The sequence below is a fragment of the Engystomops pustulosus genome, chromosome 2 (assembly GCF_040894005.1).
Source record: "Engystomops pustulosus chromosome 2, aEngPut4.maternal, whole genome shotgun sequence".
In the NCBI taxonomy this organism is placed as follows: Eukaryota; Metazoa; Chordata; class Amphibia; order Anura; family Leptodactylidae; genus Engystomops; species Engystomops pustulosus.
In genome coordinates, this window is record NC_092412.1 from 248,943,401 (window position 1) to 248,959,891 (window position 16,491).

Consider the following 16,491-nt stretch of genomic DNA (forward strand, 5'->3'; position numbering starts at 1 on the left):
CAACATATATCACCCAAATCGGAGTCCAGCTCCTGGAACAGCTACGTACCCCCCCCCCCCCCTTCCTCTACGGATCTGGCCGCATTAAATATCCCATCAACATGTACAGCGTAGTACACACAGGACATCTGCAGTACATCAGGACCCCCCCCAATTGCTATTTTTGGATGATGGGGATGTTCTGCAGGTGGCCCAATTATTGAAATATGGTTTGTATTCGGGCCCACAGTTCTTCATAAAATGTAGCCGCTTTTAAAGTTTTATGAAGAAAGATTCAGAGTCTGGCAGCCATATGTCATCACCTCGAGGAGAGAGCAGCCGCGTGACCTCATCCCGTTACTGCTAGGGGAGTTACTTATAATGAGAACTACCAAGGGGGTAAAATAGAGACTGAAAGGTCAAATGTAAGATTATAGTAGTTATATTCCTGTACATAGGGGACAGTATTATAGTAGTTATATTCCTGTACATAGGGGGCAGTATTATAGTAGTTATATTCTTGTACATAGGGGGCAGTATTATAGTAGTTATATTCTTGTACATAGGGGGCAGTATTATAGTAGTTATATTCCTGTACATAGGGGACAGTATTATAGTAGTTATATTCCTGTACATAGGGGGCAGTATTATAGTAGTTATATTCCTGTACATAGGGGGCAGTATTATAGTAGTTATATTCCTGTACATAGGGGGCAGTATTATAGTAGTTATATTCTTGTACATAGGAGCAGTATTATAGTAGTTATATTCTTGTACATAGGGGGCAGTATTATAGTAGTTATATTCTTGTACATAGGGGGCAGTATTATAGTAGTTATATTCTTGTACATAGGAGGCAGTATTATAGTAGTTATATTCTTGTACATAGGGGGCAGTATTATAGTAGTTATATTCTTGTACATAGGGGGCAGTATTATAGTAGTTATATTCTTGTACATAGGGGGCAGTATTATAGTAGTTATATTCCTGTACATAGGGGGCAGTATTATAGTAGTTATATTCTTGTACATAGGAGCAGTATTATAGTAGTTATATTCTTGTACATAGGGGTCAGTATTATAGTAGTTATATTCTTGTACATAGGGGGCAGTATTATAGTAGTTATATTCTTGTACATAGGGGTCAGTATTATAGTAGTTATATTTTTGTACATAGGGGGCAGTATTATTGTAGTTATATTCTTGTACATAGGGAGCAGTATTATAATAGTTATATTCCTGTACATAGGGAGCAGTATTATAGTAGTTATATTCCTGTACATAAAGGGCAGTATTATAGTAGTTATATTCTTGTACATAGGGGGCAGTATTATAGTAGTTATATTCTTGTACATAGGGAGCAGTATTATAGTAGTTATATTGTTGTACATAGGGGGCAGTATTGTAGTAGTTATATTGTTGTAAATAGGGGGCAGTAATATAGTAGTTATATTCCTGTACATAGGGGACAGTATTATAGTAGTTATATTCCTGTACATAGGGGGCAGTATTATAGTAGTTATATTCTTGTACATAGGGGGCAGTATTATAGTAGTTATATTCTTGTACATAGGGGGCAGTATTATAGTAGTTATATTCCTGTACATAGGGGACAGTATTATAGTAGTTATATTCCTGTACATAGGGGGCAGTATTATAGTAGTTATATTCCTGTACATAGGGGGCAGTATTATAGTAGTTATATTCCTGTACATAGGGGGCAGTATTATAGTAGTTATATTCTTGTACATAGGAGCAGTATTATAGTAGTTATATTCTTGTACATAGGGGGCAGTATTATAGTAGTTATATTCTTGTACATAGGAGGCAGTATTATAGTAGTTATATTCTTGTACATAGGGGGCAGTATTATAGTAGTTATATTCTTGTACATAGGGGGCAGTATTATAGTAGTTATATTCTTGTACATAGGGGGCAGTATTATAGTAGTTATATTCCTGTACATAGGGGGCAGTATTATAGTAGTTATATTCTTGTACATAGGAGCAGTATTATAGTAGTTATATTCTTGTACATAGGGGTCAGTATTATAGTAGTTATATTTTTGTACATAGGGGGCAGTATTATTGTAGTTATATTCTTGTACATAGGGAGCAGTATTATAATAGTTATATTCCTGTACATAGGGAGCAGTATTATAGTAGTTATATTCCTGTACATAAAGGGCAGTATTATAGTAGTTATATTCTTGTACATAGGGGGCAGTATTATAGTAGTTATATTCTTGTACATAGGGAGCAGTATTATAGTAGTTATATTGTTGTACATAGGGGGCAGTATTGTAGTAGTTATATTGTTGTACATAGGGGGCAGTAATATAGTAGTTATATTCTTGTACATAGGCGGGCAGTATTATAGTAGTTATATTGTTGTACATAGGGGGCAGTATTATAGTAGTTATATTGTTGTACATAGGGAGCAGTATTATAGTAGTTATATTCTTGTACATAGGGGGCAGTATTATAGTAGTTATATTCTTGTACATAGGAGGCAGTATTATAGTAGTTATATTCCTGCACATAGGGGGCAGTATTATAGTAGTTATATTCTTCTACATAGGGGGCAGTATTATAGTAGTTATATTCTTCTACATAGGGGGCAGTATTATAGTAGTTATATTCTTCTACATAGGGGGCAGTATTATAGTAGTTATATTCTTCTACATAGGGGGCAGTATTATAGTAGTTATATTCTTGTACATAGGGGGGCAGTATTATAGTAGTTATATTCTTGGACATAGGGGGCAGTATTATAGTAGTTATATTCCTGTACATAGGGGGCAGTATTATAGTAGTTATATTCCTGTACATAGGGGGGCAGTGTTATAGTAATTATATTCCTGTACATAGGGGGCAGTATTATAGTAGTTATATTCTTGTACATAGGGGGCAGTATTATAGTAGTTATATTCTTGTACATAGGGGGCAGTATTATAGTAGTTATATTCTTGTACATAGGGGGCATTATTATAGTAGTTATATTCTTGTACATAGGGAACAGTATTATAGTAGTTATATTCCTGTACATAGGGAGCAGTATTATAGTAGCTATATTGTTGTACATAGGGGGCAGTATTATAGTAGTTATATTGTTGTACATAGGGGGCAGTATTATAGTAGTTATATTGTTGTACATAGGGGGCAGTATTATAGTAGTTATATTCCTGTACATAGGGGGCAGTATTATAGTAGTTATATTCCTGTACATAGGGGGCAGTATTATAGTAGTTATATTCTTGTACATAGGGGGCAGTATTATAGTAGTTATATTCTTGTACATAGGGGGCAGTACTATAGTAGTTATATTCTTGGACATAGGGGGCAGTATTATAGTAGTTATATTCTTGGACATAGGGGGCAGTATTATAGTAGTTATATTCTTGGACATAGGGGGCAGTATTATAGTAGTTATATTCTTGGACATAGGGGGCAGTATTATAGTAGTTATATTCTTGGACATAGGGGGCAGTATTATAGTAGTTATATTCTTGGACATAGGGGGCAGTATTATAGTAGTTATATTCTTGGACATAGGGGGCAGTATTATAGTAGTTATATTCTCGTACATAGGGGGCAGTATTGTAGTAGTTATATTGTTGTACATAGGGGGCAGTATTGTAGTAGTTATATTGTTTTACATAGGGGGCAGTATTATAGTAGTTATATTGTTTTACATAGGGGGCAGTATTATAGTAGTTATATTCCTTTACATAGGGGGCAGTATTATAGTAGTTATATTCTTGTACACAGGGGACAGTATTATAGTAGTTATATTCGTGTACATAGGGGGCAGTATTATAGTAATTATATTCGTGTACATAGGGGGCAGTATTATAGTAATTATACTCTTGTACATAGGGGGCAGTATTATAGTAGTTATATTCTTGTACATAGGAGGCAGTATTATAGTAGTTATATTCTTGTACATAGGAGGCAGTATTATAGTAGTTATATTCTTGTACATAGGGGGCAGTATTATAGTAGTTAATTCCTGCACATAGGGGGCAGTATTATAGTAGTTAATTCCTGCACAAAGGGGGCAGTATTATAGTAGTTATATTCTTGTACATAGGAGGCAGTATTATAGTAGTTATATTCTCGTACATAGGGGGCAGTATTGTAGTAGTTATATTGTTGTACATAGGGGGCAGTATTGTAGTAGTTATATTGTTTTACATAGGGGGCAGTATTATAGTAGTTATATTGTTTTACATAGGGGGCAGTATTATAGTAGTTATATTCCTTTACATAGGGGGCAGTATTATAGTAGTTATATTCTTGTACATAGGAGGCAGTATTATAGTAGTTATATTCTTGTACATAGGAGGCAGTATTATAGTAGTTATATTCTTCTACATAGGGGGCAGTATTATAGTAGTTATATTCTTGTACATAGGGGGCAGTATTATAGTAGTTATATTCTTGTACATAGGAGGCAGTATTATAGTAGTTATATTCTTGTACATAGGGGGCAGTATTATAGTAGTTATATTCTTGTACATAGGGGGCAGTATTATAGTAGTTATATTCTTGTACATAGGGGGCAGTATTGTAGTAGTTATATTGTTTTACATAGGGGGCAGTATTATAGTAGTTATATTCTTGTACATAGGGGGCAGTATTATAGTAGTTATATTCCTTTACATAGGGGGCAGTATTATAGTAGTTATATTCTTGTACATAGGGGGCAGTATTATAGTAGTTATATTCCTGTACATAGGGGGCAGTATTATAGTAGTTATATTCTTGTACACAGGGGACAGTATTATAGTAGTTATATTTTTGTACATAGGGGGCAGTATTATAGTAATTATATTCCTGTACATAGGGGGCAGTATTATAGTAATTATATTCCTGTACATAGGGGGCAGTATTATAGTAGTTATATTTTTGTACATAGGGGGCAGTATTATAGTAGTTATATTCTTGTACATAGGGGGCAGTATTATAGTAGTTATATTCCTGTACATAGGGATCAGTATTATAGTAGTTATATTCTTGTACATAGGGATCAGTATTATAGTAGTTATATTCTTGTACATAGGAGGCAGTATTATAGTAGTTATATTCTTCTACATAGGGGGCAGTATTATAGTAGTTATATTCCTGCACATAGGGGGCAGTATTATAGTAGTTATATTCTTGTACATAGGGGGCAGTATTATAGTAGTTATATTCTTGTACATAGAGGGCAGTATTATAGTAGTTATATTCTTGTACATAGGGGGCAGTATTATAGTAGTTATATTCTTGTACATAGGGGGCAGTATTATAGTAGTTATATTCCTGTACATAGGGGCAGTATTATAGTAGTCATATTCCTGTACATAGGGGACAGTATTATAGTAGTTATATTCTTGTACACAGGGGGCAGTATTATAGTAGTTATATTCCTGTACATAAGGAGCAGTATTATAGTAGTTATATTCCTGTACATAGGGGGCAGTATTATAGCAGTTATATTCTTGTACATAGGGGGCAGTATTATAGTAGTTATATTCTTGTACATAGGGGGCAGTATTATAGTAGTTATATTCTTGTACATAGGGGGCAGTATTATAGTAGTTATATTCTTGTACATAGGAGGCAGTATTATAGTAGTTATATTCTTGTACATAGGGGGCAGTATTATAGTAGTTATATTCCTGTACATAGGAGGTAGTATTATAGTAGTTATATTCCTGTACATAGGGGTCAGTATTATAGTAGTTATATTCTTGTACATAGAGGGCAGTATTATAGTAGTTATATTCCTGTACATAGGGGGCAGTATTATAGTAGTTATATCCTTGTACATAGGAGGTAGTATTATAGTAGTTATATTCCTGTACATAGGGGTCAGTATTATAGTAGTCATATTCTTGTACATAGGGGGCAGTATTATAGTAGTTATATTCCTGTACATAGGGGGCAGTATTATAGTAGTTATATTCTTGTACATAGGGAGCAGTATTATAGTAGTTATATTCTTGTACATAGGGGGCAGTATTATAGCAGTTATATTCTTGTATATAGGAGGCAGTATTATAGTAGTTATATTCTTGTACATAGGGGGCAGTATTATAGTAGTTATATTTTTATACATAGGGGGCAGTATTATAGTAGTTATATTTTTGTACATAGGGGGTGGTATTTAAGTGGAAGAGTCTGTCCAATATTCACGATCACTGACATCAGACTTTATAGAGGATAATACTTATAGAGGAATATTGTCTTCAGCAGTCTCTATCTGTGCCTGTGTCTTTCCTCTCTCACTCAGCACCAGCAGTATCATATAGAACATTATAGAGGAGTGCTGCTCTGTACTGATGTGATTCAAGCACTTATACCATAATACTAGAAGCAGTTATACTGCCCCCCATTACAAGGTTCCTTCCAATCTTCCAACCTTCCAATCTCCAATCTATAAATATAAATATAAGAATATTGTACTCTGAAAAAGAGGCCCATAAATAATTGTGATCAAAGGCTTTAGCCAGTTCCAGACTTACAACATATCTCCCACACCTCAGAGCTTTACATCTCTCACACATCTCTCTCATGGAGAAGACTGCTCAGGGCTTGTCAGCGGCTCCGGGGGCAAACAGATGAGTCCTGCCCCTAATCTGTCATTTAATAATCCTGGAACCTAACCTGTTAAAAAAGTTTTATTTTAGTAATATGTAAATTATCTGCAGAGGCTACTGGGGCGTGTCCTATCCTCACCGGGCTCTGGGATCTAAAGCTTCTCCACGCCCCAATAGCCTCTGCACTTAAATACTTTATTTTATTAATATGTAAAATAACAAGTTAGGTTCCAGGATTATTAAATTACAGATTAGGGCAGAGGCAGGAGGAGGAATCTACCAGCACATCTACTTCTAATAGTAGGCTTCCTTTAAACGCCTGCCCGGGGTAGTGTGTGCCGGAGGTGAAGGAGGGAGCGCCGCGGCTCCAGGTGGGTCTGACCAAGATGGACCCCACTCATCTGGGGGGCTTGATGTTAGTACATTATCCTGTACAACCCCCTGCCCCACATCCTCCTCTATGTTGTTATCAGGCAGTTATACATCACAGACAGAAGGTGCGTTATCATCAGCTCCCGACCCGGATGTACCCCCCAGGACCACCATGATGTCCACCAGTGTCCCCAGTCTCATTCCCAACATCATAGTTCTCCTGGACCACGGCATCATCCTAACACAATGATACATGTCACTGCTGGGACTTGTGGTACTACCGGTGCACCTGCTCAGGGACTGCTGCAGGGTTCTGCGGTTGATCTTGTGTATGACCCTTCTGGCGTGTAACATGCTGGGGGGGTGTCTGGGGTAATGGATCCGGCTTGTGCGGTAGGGCCCCGGGGTCACAGCTCTCCTTCTCCTGGGCGAAGTGCTCCCTGTTCTTGTAGGACTGGGCCAGGGATCCCATTCACTCTAGAACAGTCCATGTCCCATCAGCTCTGTACTGTGCCTGTAGCTTGTCACACAGTTCCTTGCTCTGCAGCATTTCTTCAGGTGACTCGGCTCCCCCATTCTCCTCACCATCAGGTGCTCGTGCACCCGTCTCCTACCTCTGCTGTGCCGGTCGGGTGCTCCAGGCTGTTTTGCACCCGTCTCCCCAGGCCGGTGCTGGTTCACACTGTGCTGTAGCAGCCTTGGTAGCACATCTTGTATTACTCTGGTTCTAGAGCGTCTATATAATCATAGTAAAGTTTGATACTGCCACCTACTGTCCATGCAGGGAACAGCCACAATCATTTCTTCTGTCAGGCCACAAAAACACAGAAAATAATTGAAAAAAAATATTTATTACTTAACAATAACTAAATAATATTCTGTATAGAAAAAATGTTTTATATTTCAGCTCAATATTCACGTCTCTACACATCTATATGTACAGGTTGCTTTGGACTTGGCTGGTTGTCACCGTTTTCTTCAAGGTTTCTTCTATTTTCTCAGTTTTCTAAAAAAAATTTAAAATAATAATCACAATTAAAAAAAAAAATCTGATGCTGCCGGGCATTATTTTCTCTTCCGGACATTTAACAGATACTATAATAATTCTTCAGCATCTGCATTGTGATCCCTCTGTTATTCCACCTGGTGACATAGAATTTGGATTGGGTTTAACTTTTCACTAACTTTAAAAGTGACCCTGTCACACTGGGGGTCATTTACTGAGGGCCCGAATCGCGTTTCTCCGTCGGGTTACCCGAATTTTACCGTTTTGCGGCGATTTTCCCTGAATTGCCCCGGGTTTTTGGCGCACGGGATCGGATTGTGGCGCATCGGCGCCGGCATGCAGGCGATGGAAATCGGGGGGCGTGGCCGTAAGAGAAACCCGACGGATTTGGAAAAACCGCGTGTCACTTGACACGCACTTACCCGCACCCAGGATAGGATGGTGAACTCCAGTGAACTCCGACGGACTTCAGCGCAGCAGAGACACCTAGTGGACATCGGCCGCAGCACCTTAGTGAATCGCCAGAAGACCCGAATCCTCCACAGAGAACGCGCTGCTGGATTGCGACAGGACCGGGTAAGTAAATCTGCCCCTGTGTGTCTATTGTAGGTCTCTGGTCACAGATAATGGGAACACCCACTTGTAATTCTTTTCATGACCTGATCAGCGGGGTAGATCTCCCCTAGAGGCAGATGGGGGTCCTCCACCATCATAGTGGTACAATTACTCTGCTCATCCAATCCTTGACCAGAATACTCCCCCATGTCCTCATCATCTCCCACTAAGACTACTACAACATCCTCCGCAGGGCTCCCATCTCTCAATGTGAACAGCCCCATTGTAGATTGTAAGCCTTTAGGGTCCTCTCTTCTCAGTCATTCAATAACAGGGAATCCGTCAGACAGGGTTTATGATCTGGGATTGTAGCATCTCTAAGCATCCTCACACTGCTGTGCACTTAGTCCCCACATGTATTCTCTGAATGGCCACAGCAGTATTTAACCAGATACCCGATAATGCTTTTACTTAAATCAGAGAGAAGGGACTGTAGAGCACAGCAGTGTGAGGACATGTCCCTACACTTGGAAAAGCTACAATCCTGGAATATAAATCCATATATCACAGTCCTGCTGCTACTAACAACATACACAAAGGTCTGATTACACATCTCTCCCTGGACAATACCCAAAACTTTCTGCAGGGAGCACAGAGCCCAGCAGTGTTAGGGCACAACCCCAATGCACATGAAGTAGCTACAATCAATCCTGGAATATAAATTCATATTTCACAGTCCTGCTGCTACTAATCACATACTCAAAGATAGGAGGCCACATGTCTGCAGGGACAATACATAATCCTGTGTGCAGTCTCCTGGGATTAGGTCCTGGGTCTGTGATGTGGGATCTTACCGCTGCCAGACGGCTGATGCTCTGACAGGACAGCACAGGGCGAAACGCTTCAATTGTGAGCGAGTCCAGTCTGGTGACATCTGTGAAGCATTGGTAGAAGACAGCCGGGACCCCCCACACCTGACAATGCGCCATCACTGCAAAACACAGGGGGGATAGAAAGGGTTAACACCCGGGACCATCCTAACAGGACGTAATACAGGACCCCGGGTCACAGGTCTCCACCGAGAAACTGCAAATCTTCTGCGTCCTGTTACCTGCGGCAGGCAGTCCATCCACAATATTCGGCTGTTCCAGGGGACTGCAGGGGGCGCTGTCCTTGTACTGCTTCGTGGTCACCACTTTGAGAAACGGGACGGGCAGATTGTGTGTGGATTCCGTGGTTTTATAGTCGGTGACTGGACACGTGGAGAGGACGGTGACCTTCAGACCCGACTTCTGGAGACAACCGAAAACCTGGAAGACACCACGGTGCACAAAGAGTTAAAGGGAACCCATCAGAACCCGCTGCTTCTGCTGACGCATCCGTTACTCTTATCAGGTCCAGAATTTTTACTGAGTGATCTAAACTGGCCTGAGTATATATTATATTATATACACCTATCCTCACTCCAGCCTACTTGCTGACAGTTTCCAGGGAAGATGCTGTTGACGGATCAATTTTTAAGGTGTTTTACTTTTTGGCATTTTGCAGCAGTGATCTGAACTGTCCGAAGTTTGCATCAAAATAATCATTAAAATGTAGTAGACAGAGTCTAGCCTCCTTGCTGACAGTCTCCACCTCATTGAGCTCATCTGGCATTTTATTGATGTTTTCCCACCAATATCCTGGGTCTGTCTAAGAATCTAGAGTCCAGCGCTTCTTGCTGACCGTTTCCAATAAGCAACAGGAAAAACACCCCATGAGGAACTATTTGTCACCTTCTCACACCACTGGAACTGCTGATCTTCAGCCACATGAGACTTACACAGGCAGAGCATCACCTGAAACACAAGGAAATGTTATTTATTTAATGCTACATTCAGATACTGGGCACAGTGTCCTTCCAGCTTTGTTCCAGTACTACCAGTGACTCCCCCTTAGTGGCCCTGTCCATAGAGGTCTGAGATCATCTGCTGTGTATGAGCACAAGTCCAGCACCTGCTTTACCATTTCTATTACAGATTATACCAGATTATCAGGTCACATAACACGTGTACCCCATATATATACTGCATGTACTCAAGTATAAGCCCAGGGGGGAAATGCATTGGTCACAGCCTCCCCACAACCAACAATATGCCCCGCGCAGGCCTCCCCCCGGTGACGATGTGCCCCGCGCAGGCCTCCCCCCGGTGACGATGTGCAATACAACCCCCACCCCAATAATGGAGGGAGCCCCTCAAGCCCAGCAGTCCCTTGTTCCATTAAAAAAACTGCGGCGTTGGAGGGAAAGTATATGAGCTTTTTTTTTTTATACACTCGTGTAGAAGCGGAGTTGGGTTACATATATATATACGGTAATCATATTCTGTGCCTATAGGTAGATGTTTCCTCGTTCAGGCACTTACCAAGGGATCAGTGACTGATCGGTAGAAGACGCAGGAGGACGGAGTAGAAGCTGCATCACCTCTTGGCGCGGGGTCGTGACATCTCTCATTCCATAATCTGATGTATCCGGCCACCTCCCAACTCCCAGAGCTGAGGATATAAGCCGACAGGAACCCTGGAGATACAGATACACAAGTGGTTACACAACTTTCCACATAATCTGCATAAATCTTGCATTTTGCCACAGTAGAGTCTGTGCAGCGCCTGCACCTAGCGGCTGTCCTGCTGAACCTGCCACAGCCACTCGTCTAAGCACTTTCTATGTATGTTATGGCTTCATGCAACAAGGACAGTGTCATGAATAGTAAAATAATCCCAGGCTGAGCAGTGGTTAGAGGTGTAGAAGATGTTGCAGCACAGAGTATTTCAGGACTATAGAAGTTCTGTTGTCGTACCTGAGGCGTTGTCCCCCACAGCTAGGAGAAGGCTGGAGCAGGGGAGGGTCCGGTCTGCAGAGTTCTCCAGGGCGGCGCTGGTGTCACAGCTCCACGTGAGGGTCACCTCCCTGCAGAGAGACAAGACAGGACACTGTAAAGGTGACATGGGCCTAAATATTCAATCATTACCAGAACCCAAACTCTAGGTTATGATATGGATCCAGAACCTCGCTGCTGGCAGTATGATAGTAGGTCCATGGAGATAAGACAGCGCCACCTACTGTCAGAGAGACAATGTAGGGGGAATATCCCTTTAATAATTAATATAATCACATCTTTATCGTCTCCTCTGCGGGATCCGGGGGTCACAGTGTTGTCAGCCGATGATCTGACAATCCCAAAAAATCCAAAGCTGCTAAATCTCATCTCAAATACTAAAACACATGCAACTCGTACCCAAACTTCACCCTAAAATGAAAAATAAGCAGTGAAATCCTCCATAGGACAGAGCGGCGCAGCCCTGCGACATTGTGCGGCATCAGGCGACTTTACATGAGGATATTCAATACAATCCACATTGTTGCCCAATGATTATGAGACCCAGCATCGCGCCGATGATAATGTAACCGATCTGCAGCGACAGATACACAGACAATTACCTTTTCTTGGCTATTTCCCTCCTGATCTCCTTGTCTTCTTCGTCTAGAGCTTCTTCATCATCTTCCTCCTCCTCTTCTTCGTCATCCTCTACAGCCCTGGAGAACACAGACACAACCTCCCCAAAGAAAGTGGCCATGACTATTGTGTGCAGCAGCAGCAGGAAGTGACAGAGAGGAGCATGACACAGGCTGATGCCGGAGGAGGGGTTACTGCTGCAGCCTCGGCTCTCACCACCAGAGGGCGACCGAGCACCGCACACTGCTGCACAGTGTATGGAATGTACAGACTATACATAACATCCACCACTAGAGGGAGCCCGAGCACCACACACTGCTGCACAGTGTATACAATGTACAGACTATACATAACATCCACCACTAGAGGGAGCCCGAGCACCACACACTACTGCACAGTGTATAGAATGTACAGACTATACATAACATCCACCACTAGAGGGCGCCCGAGCACCACACACTACTGCACAGTGTATAGAATGTACAGACTATACATAACATCCACCACTAGAGAGAGCCCGAGCACCGCACACTGCTGCACAGTGTATAGCATGTACAGACTATACATAACATCCACCACTAGAGGGAGCCCGAGCACCGCACACTGCTGCACAGTGTATAGAATGTACAGACTATACATAACATCCACCACTAGAGGGCGCCCGAGCACCACACACTGCTGCACAGTGTATGGAATGTACAGACTATACATAACATCCACCACTAGAGGGCGCCCGAGCACCACACACTACTGCACAGTGTATAGTATGTACAGACTATACATAACATCCACCACTAGAGGGAGCCCGAGCACCGCACACTGCTGCACAGTGTATAAAATGTACAGACTATACATAACATCCACCACTAGAGGGAGCCCGAGCACCGCACACTACTGCACAGTGTATAGCATGTACAGACTATACATAACATCCACCACTAGAGGGCGCCCGAGCACCGCACACTACTGCACAGTGTATAGCATGTACAGACTATACATAACATCCACCATTAGAGGAAGCCCGAGCACCGCACACTGCTGCACAGTGTATAGTATGTACAGACTATACATAACATCCACCACTAGAGGGCGCCCGAGCACCGCACACTGCTGCACAGTGTATAGTATGTACAGACTATACATAACATCCACCACTAGAGGGCGCCCGAGCACCGCACACTGCTGCACAGTGTATAGAATGTACAGACTATACATAACATCCACCACTAGAGGGAGCCCGAGCACCGCACACTGCTGCACAGTGTATAGCATGTACAGACTATACATAACATCCACCACTAGAGGGCGTCCGAGCACCGCACACTGCTGCACAGTGTATAGAATGTACAGACTATACATAACATCCACCACTAGAGGGAGCCCGAGCACCGCACACTGCTGCACAGTGTATAGAATGTACAGACTATACATAACATCCACCACTAGAGGGAGCCCGAGCACCGCACACTGCTGCACAGTGTATAGTATGTACAGACTATACATAACATCCACCACTAGAGGGCGCCCGAGCACCGCACACTGCTGCACAGTGTATGGAATGTACAGACTATACATAACATCCACCACTAGAGGGAGCCCGAGCACCGCACACTGCTGCACAGTGTATAGCATGTACAGACTATACATAACATCCACCACTAGAGGGCGCCCGAGCACCGCACACTGCTGCACAGTGTATAGAATGTACAGACTATACATAACATCCACCACTAGAGGGAGCCCGAGCACCACACACTGCTGCACAGTGTATAGCATATACAGACTATACATAACATCCACCACTAGAGGGAGCCCGAGCACCGCACACTGCTGCACAGTGTATAGAATGTACAGACTATACATAACATCCACCACTAGAGGGAGCCCGAGCACCGCACACTGCTGCACAGTGTATAGCATGTACAGACTATACATAACATCCACCACTAGAGGGAGCCCGAGCACCGCACACTACTGCACAGTGTATAGAATGTACTGACTATACATAACATCCACCACTAGAGGGAGCCCGAGCACCACACACTGCTGCACAGTATATAGAATGTACAGACTATACATAACATCCACCACTAGAGGGAGCCCGAGCACCACACACTACTGCACAGTGTATAGTATGTACAGACTATACATAACATCTACCACTAGAGGGAGCCCGAGCACCGCACACTGCTGCACAGTGTATAGAATGTACAGACTATACATAACATCCACCACTAGAGGGAGCCCGAGCACCGCACACTGCTGCACAGTGTATAGCATGTACAGACTATACATGACATCCACCACTAGAGGGAGCCCGAGCACCGCACACTGCTGCACAGTGTATAGAATGTACAGACTATACATAACATCCGCCACTAGAGGGAGCCCGAGCACCGCAACCTGCTGCACAGTGTATGGAATGTACAGACTATACATAACATCCACCACTAGAGGGTGCCCGAGCACCGCACACTACTGCACAGTGTATAGAATGTACAGACTATACATAACATCCACCACTAGAGGGAGCCCGAGCACCGCACACTACTGCACAGTGTATAGCATGTACAGACTATACATAACATCTACCACTAGAGGGCGCCCGAGCACCGCACACTGCTGCACAGTGTATAGAATGTACAGACTATACATAACATCCACCACTAGAGGGAGCCCGAGCACCGCACACTGCTGCACAGTGTATAGAATGTACAGACTATACATAACATCCACCACTAGAGGGCGCCTGAGCACCGCACACTGCTGCACAGTGTATAGAATGTACAGACTATACATAACATCCACCACTAGAGGGAGCCCGAGCACCGCACACTGCTGCACAGTGTATAGTATGTACAGACTATACCTAACATCCACCACTAGAGGGAGCCCGAGCACCACACACTACTGCACAGTGTATAGAATGTACAGACTATACATAACATCCGCCACTAGAGGGAGCCCGAGCACCGCACACTGCTGCACAGTGTATAGAATGTACAGACTATACATAACATCCACCACTAGAGGGCGCCCGAGCACCACACACTGCTGCACAGTGTATAGTATGTACAGACTATACATAACATCCACCACTAGAGGGAGCCCGAGCACCGCACACTGCTGCACAGTGTATAGAATGTACAGACTATACATAACATCCACCACTAGAGGGCGCCCGAGCACCACACACTGCTGCACAGTGTATGGAATGTACAGACTATACATAACATCCACCACTAGAGGGCGCCCGAGCACCGCACACTACTACACAGTGTATGGAATGTACAGACTATACATAACATCCACCACTAGAGGGCGCCCGAGCACCGCACACTGCTGCACAGTGTATAGAATGTACAGACTATACATAACATCCACCACTAGAGGGAGCCCGAGCACCGCACACTGCTGCACAGTGTATAGAATGTACTGACTATACATAACATCCACCACTAGAGGGCGCCCGAGCACCGCACACTACTACACAGTGTATGGAATGTACAGACTATACATAACATCCACCACTAGAGGGCGCCCGAGCACCGCACACTGCTGCACAGTGTATAGAATGTACAGACTATACATAACATCCACCACTAGAGGGAGCCCGAGCACCGCACACTGCTGCACAGTGTATAGAATGTACTGACTATACATAACATCCACCACTAGAGGGCGCCCGAGCACCGCACACTGCTGCACAGTGTATAGTATGTACAGACTATACATAACATCCACCACTAGAGGGCGCCCGAGCACCACACACTGCTGCACAGTGTATAGAATGTACAGACTATACATAACATCCACCACTAGAGGGAGCCCGAGCACCGCACACTGCTGCACAGTGTATAGAATGTACAGACTATACATAACATCCACCACTAGAGGGCGCCTGAGCACCGCACACTGCTGCACAGTGTATAGAATGTACAGACTATACATAACATCCACCACTAGAGGGAGCCCGAGCACCGCACACTGCTGCACAGTGTATAGCATGTACAGCCTATACATAACATCCACCACTAGAGGGAGCCCGAGCACCACACACTGCTGCACAGTGTATACAATGTACAGACTATACATAACATCCACCACCAGAGGAGCCCGAGCACCGCACACTGCTGCACAGTGTATACAATGTACAGACTATACATAACATCCACCACTAGAGGGAGCCCGAGCACCGCACACTGCTGCACAGTGTATAGTATGTACAGACTATACCTAACATCCACCACTAGAGAGAGCCCGAGCACCACACACTACTGCACAGTGTATAGAATGTACAGACTATACATAACATCCACCACTAGAGGGAGCCCGAGCACCGCACACTGCTGCACAGTGTATACAATGTACAGACTATACATAATATCCACCACTAGAGGGCGCCCGAGCACCACACACTGCTGCACAGTGTATAGCATGTACAGACTATACAAAACATCCACCACTAGAGGGAGCCCGAGCACCGCACACTGCTGC

The 16,491-nt window shown here is 43.4% G+C and overlaps 1 protein-coding gene across 1 annotated transcript; it reads right to left on the minus strand.

Moving 5' to 3' along the window:
* Positions 1-7,768: 7,768 nt before the first annotated feature.
* Positions 7,769-12,168, minus strand: PSMG1 (proteasome assembly chaperone 1). Its single transcript, XM_072138773.1, has 7 exons — positions 11,979-12,168; positions 11,338-11,447; positions 10,903-11,057; positions 10,273-10,335; positions 9,609-9,807; positions 9,352-9,488; positions 7,769-7,942 (listed from the first exon to the last, which is right to left on the minus strand). Exons 1-7 carry the CDS (start codon positions 12,113-12,115, stop codon positions 7,868-7,870), a joined length of 876 nt encoding a protein of 291 aa, XP_071994874.1. The 5' UTR covers positions 12,116-12,168; the 3' UTR covers positions 7,769-7,867.
* Positions 12,169-16,491: the final 4,323 nt, after the last annotated feature.

Excerpts from the sequence above, each read along its gene's own strand:
- PSMG1 (XM_072138773.1), bottom strand. The coding sequence starts at position 12,115 with ATGGCCACTTTCTTTGGGGAGGTTGTGTCTGTGTTCTCCAGGGCTGTA. Across the intron at positions 11,058-11,337 it reads TGTGGGGGACAACGCCTCAG|GGTTCCTGTCGGCTTATATC; the intron begins GTACGACAACAG and ends CTGTATCTCCAG. Across the intron at positions 10,336-10,902 it reads GATCAGTCACTGATCCCTTG|GTGATGCTCTGCCTGTGTAA; the intron begins GTAAGTGCCTGA and ends CTTGTGTTTCAG.